Here is a 4,227-nt window from a genome sequence, read left to right on the forward strand (position 1 = left end):
CGCTCACGTTTTGGGGGGTGCCCTCATTTCTCTCGACAAGGAGGAATTGGTCCCCGTTTGACTTTTTTGTGGGCTTGCAGCAGCTATTCCAAAAATTGTGTAAATTCTTAGAGCAGAGACACGAACACGAGCTATCCTCAATATCCGACATTTTGACGAAGAGGAAGAAAGGGAGGAGGAAGGTGATGAAATTCCATCCAGCTGAGGGAGAGCGGGGCCTTATGTAATGAGACTTTCTGGTAGCGCAAGCACCATCCAATAATTTCCACGTTAGGAAAGTCTTGGATGCAGCGCAAGCGCCGGACTTGCAGCACGAGAAGCGGGCTGAATGTTCACTGTCGGCGAGCGGGCCAAGAGGGTTCTCCTGCCAGCCACGCTAGAGAAAGTTGGGGGGCGAATGAAGGATGATTCAAACGCACCATGCATCGCTCAAAACTTAATGGCTAGTAAATAGTCACTTAGATTTTAGGCTGGAAAACACGAGACATTAACTTCAAAATTCACAAGAGCCTTATAAGCCAGCGACTACCGTACAGCACAACGAGTATAAGTGATGGATATGCAATCCCACTTGGTAGTTGGAAGGTACTCGTTCCATGGTTGTGGCTAGCTGTCACAACCAGCTAGTCACAGCCATGGCTGCTCGCTCTCTCGCAACCTAGGACACTCTTCCAGAGTGCCTCCCAGCTCAACATGCCAGTGACCTGTGGCTCGACATAACCGTTTTGTGGCTCAACATAACTTTCGTGTGGCTTAACCTTGTATGACAAGCTCTACATTTTTTGTAGCTCAGTGTATTCTTGAAAAGAAACTTTACAATTCTCTATCAATTTATAGTTCCAGATAGCCTAAGACTGGTAGATTAATATAACTTTAGCACTTAATAACATTGCAGTTCAAAGTAACTGGACAGCTGGATGGAAAAGGATGAGAAACAGCTGCGATGAGCTAAGAATCTAAAGAAACAGATAGAGTAAGAGCAGTGTAATCCACACCTGACTGAGATGAAATTGTATAAGAAAGGTAGGTAAAATATTATAGCTATACAAAGAAAATATCAAAGCTTATAGTAATGAGTATTGAGAAACAAGTCAAAATTCAAAAAATAAATGTAAATTGGAATTTCTTGTGTTGTGAATATATATAAAGACTTGGTAACAAAAAAGCTGTGTTGAGCCATAAAAAAAATTATGTTGAGCCGAGAACAGTTGTGTTGAGCTGTAGAGTTATGTTGAACTGGTAGCAGTGCTTTAAGTCGTCTACTCGAGTATATGAGTTTATCAGATGGTCCTCTTACAGCGGGTGAGAGTCACATGTCCCGTAATTAGAAATATCATAGAAATATAAATGCCTATGCAGTTGTTTAGCCCTTATGCCTGAATACTGAGTGTTAAGGGTAAGTCGTGCGAACTGGTTTTCATTGGTTCCTGGGTCACTCAGCCAATAAGAGAGCAGAATTTCATGAAGATTCTAGGGTCTGAATTTGCGTTGGCCTGACTGTTTTCCCCCTCCAAAAAAAAAGGGCCAAGAATTAACGAAAAACCGCCAAGATTAGCCCATCCAACGAGTACACTCACCAAATTCTAGCCAATATTAGGCTTGGGGGGCTGGAGAGATTTTCAATCTAACGGAGAGCCTTATGCATGCAGGTGGGCTACGAACGAGTGGCTGAATACCCGAGAACCGCTGGCTGTGCGTGTATCTATCACGGGACTTTCCCTGCGCATGAGCGAGCGAGCCGGTGTGCTCTCCCGGAGCCAATCGCGGATTAATAATGGAGAGACGGGGTGGGTGGAAAGGGGGTAAGTAGGAGGGATTGGGAAGAAAGAAGATAGCAATTTTCTTCCTTAGCAACCACCGCCGGGAGTCCCCATTCTACCCCCTCACCCCCCTAGGATCCACTTCTGGCTCCCTTCTCTTAGAATTTGTTTTACAACTAGATTACAAAATGTCAACATTTACAACTCCGTTTAGGCGGGGCAATGCCAAGGTGGTTTCAGAGCATGGGAGTGCGGAGGTCGGCCAGGTGTCTAGCTCGGGGGACGAGGAGAGCTACTCGGCCATGCCTGGCGGGAGACGTGGTTCCCGTGGAAAAGGAGAGGTTACGGAAGGTCAGAAACCAGCAGTCGAAAAAAATCCGGTGGCAAATTCAGCAGCAGAATGCCCAGAGGGATATTCTATCCCTGACTACCAAGAGATTTATGCAAAGCTCAAGGATGTTATAGTGGAGGTTCGACCGAGCTTGCAAAATATGTATGGCAAGACGGAAATGGAATTGAATGAAAGGCTAGAGGTGCCAATTAAAAGGGGAGAGGAAATGGCGAGAAAGTTGATTAAGGATATGGGATGCAGTCGTGAGGTTGCAAAAGAGCTCACTGTGATAACGCTTTATGATGTAGCCATCTTAATCGGTATGTTCCAGTACTGGCTTACATTTTTTAGGATTGTTTTTTTCTCATCGTTGGATGGATGGATAGATGACTCCGACTCTATGATTGACGAGGAAGGGGGCAAGAGGAAGGAAACCTTAGTAAAATATATCGACAACATCACAGAAATCTATTCGATGGCAAAGAAATCGGGAATCCTTGCTATGCGCTTCATGAACGGTCCCGGAGGGAAAAAGGACTGGACCGGGGAGTCGTCGCAAGAATACCTGAGTCAGCACATATATGGAGGAGTGACAAGGATAGGAACGGAACTTAAGAGAAAGATTCTGGATGTATTTGCAACTAAAAATCAGAACCAGGTCAGGCCATTATTAGTCCTAATTGTTACCGATGGCATGGTATGCCTCCCTCGTTGCATTTCTAAGGCTATATAATAACCATCTAAAAACAGGTTGAGGGCGAGAAGAAAGGCCTTCTGAAAAAGGTTATTCGAGACTGCGTGAATGAGCGTGAAAAAGCAGGCAAAGGGTTCGACGGTGAGTCGGTCATGGCATTTTGATGATATACTTTGGCTCGGATACTTACAATCAGTCGATAGCTGTATCATTCCAATTCTCACGCATCGGAAACGATTACGGTGCAGAAGAGCTATTGACGGGATTAGAGAACGATAGTGACCTCGGGAAGTTCGTTGATGTGTTGCCAATTGAATTCGATATAGAAAACCAGCTAGATAAGTGGTTTGTGGTGTGTCATAGTCTTTTCTCCAAGCCATTGTATTGAAACAGAAATCCACTGACTTAATATTTCTTCTTAAAATAGGTACCAAAGATCTTGCTTGGCGCAATTTTACCTAATGTAAGGCTTCTACACCTCGACTCTCTGGATTGACTCGAAAATCTACTAATAGTGGGGAGTAGTGGGGAGGGGGGAGTGAGCACGATATTGTCAAGCAAAAAAACTACCTCGCGGAGAAGGAGGAGGAGGATGTTGAGGATGATGATTGGGCTGAATGAAATAATACCCGAGTTAGGTATTTGATGTGGTTGGCATCTTGGGTGAGATGTTTTTCTATTTGAATTAAGCGGGCGCGGTGTGGTTTGGTTGTCAGCCCTTTCCGTGGTATATTTTTCCCCATTTATATAAGGGTGGTTGTTCTGGGGAGCATGGGGGTCTCCGAATGGGCACTCATCAGTTACTATTTTGTATAGGTGTCAGGATATGGGCTGAAGAGCGCATTCAAAAGGTTAGGTTTTTTTTTTTGGACCTGGAGTGCGAACTTTCTGATAGCGATTTTCCTGATATAGTGCAAGCAAATATAGCGAGGATGGTTGTTCCGGCCACCCTGCTTTCTTTTTTTCTCAATCAAATATATTAACAAATTTAAGGAAGTTATCACCAACAGCGTATTACTAGCATGAGAATTCTAGATAGTCTTAGGCAGTAATTTTGCGGAACACGTTCCGGTCGCACAAGGTTGAGCAACGCTCTCATACAATATCACTCGCGATACAAGCACCTTTATATACGCAGGAGATCCAGGATTGCAAAAGGGCTAGGCATAAGACATTGGTATGGCGAATCACTAGAATTCCAGTAGCAGTGTGTGTCCCCGGAAAATATGGCCCTGGGGGAACTTTATTTCCCCTTGCCCAGCTGGATTTGAGCAAATATAACAAACAGATCAGGTACCTAGGCTGTACCGCAACGTATCTGTAAAGGGAGGGTTCCCCCCAGGCCCTTATTGAGCAATGGAACCCTTGCGCTTTTAGAAGAGCTTGTCGCAGAGTACCAACTGCTTTTGACCGGGATCGTTACCCCTTCTCTCTTTGTTTCT

General features: G+C 44.7%; 1 protein-coding gene; it reads left to right on the forward strand.

Moving 5' to 3' along the window:
• Positions 1–1,948: 1,948 nt before the first annotated feature.
• Positions 1,949–3,749, forward strand: GSTUM_00000180001 (uncharacterized protein; the record flags this gene model as incomplete). XM_002835322.2 has 6 exons in its annotated part: positions 1,949–2,411; positions 2,478–2,788; positions 2,842–2,926; positions 2,989–3,137; positions 3,213–3,248; positions 3,311–3,749. 6 exons carry the CDS (start codon positions 1,949–1,951, stop codon positions 3,404–3,406), a joined length of 1,140 nt encoding a protein of 379 aa, XP_002835368.1. The 3' UTR covers positions 3,407–3,749.
• Between the last annotated feature and the right edge of the window lie 478 nt (positions 3,750–4,227).

The sequence above is a fragment of the Tuber melanosporum genome (genome assembly GCF_000151645.1).
Source record: "Tuber melanosporum whole genome shotgun sequence assembly, scaffold_103, strain Mel28".
Classification (NCBI taxonomy): domain Eukaryota; kingdom Fungi; phylum Ascomycota; class Pezizomycetes; order Pezizales; family Tuberaceae; genus Tuber; species Tuber melanosporum.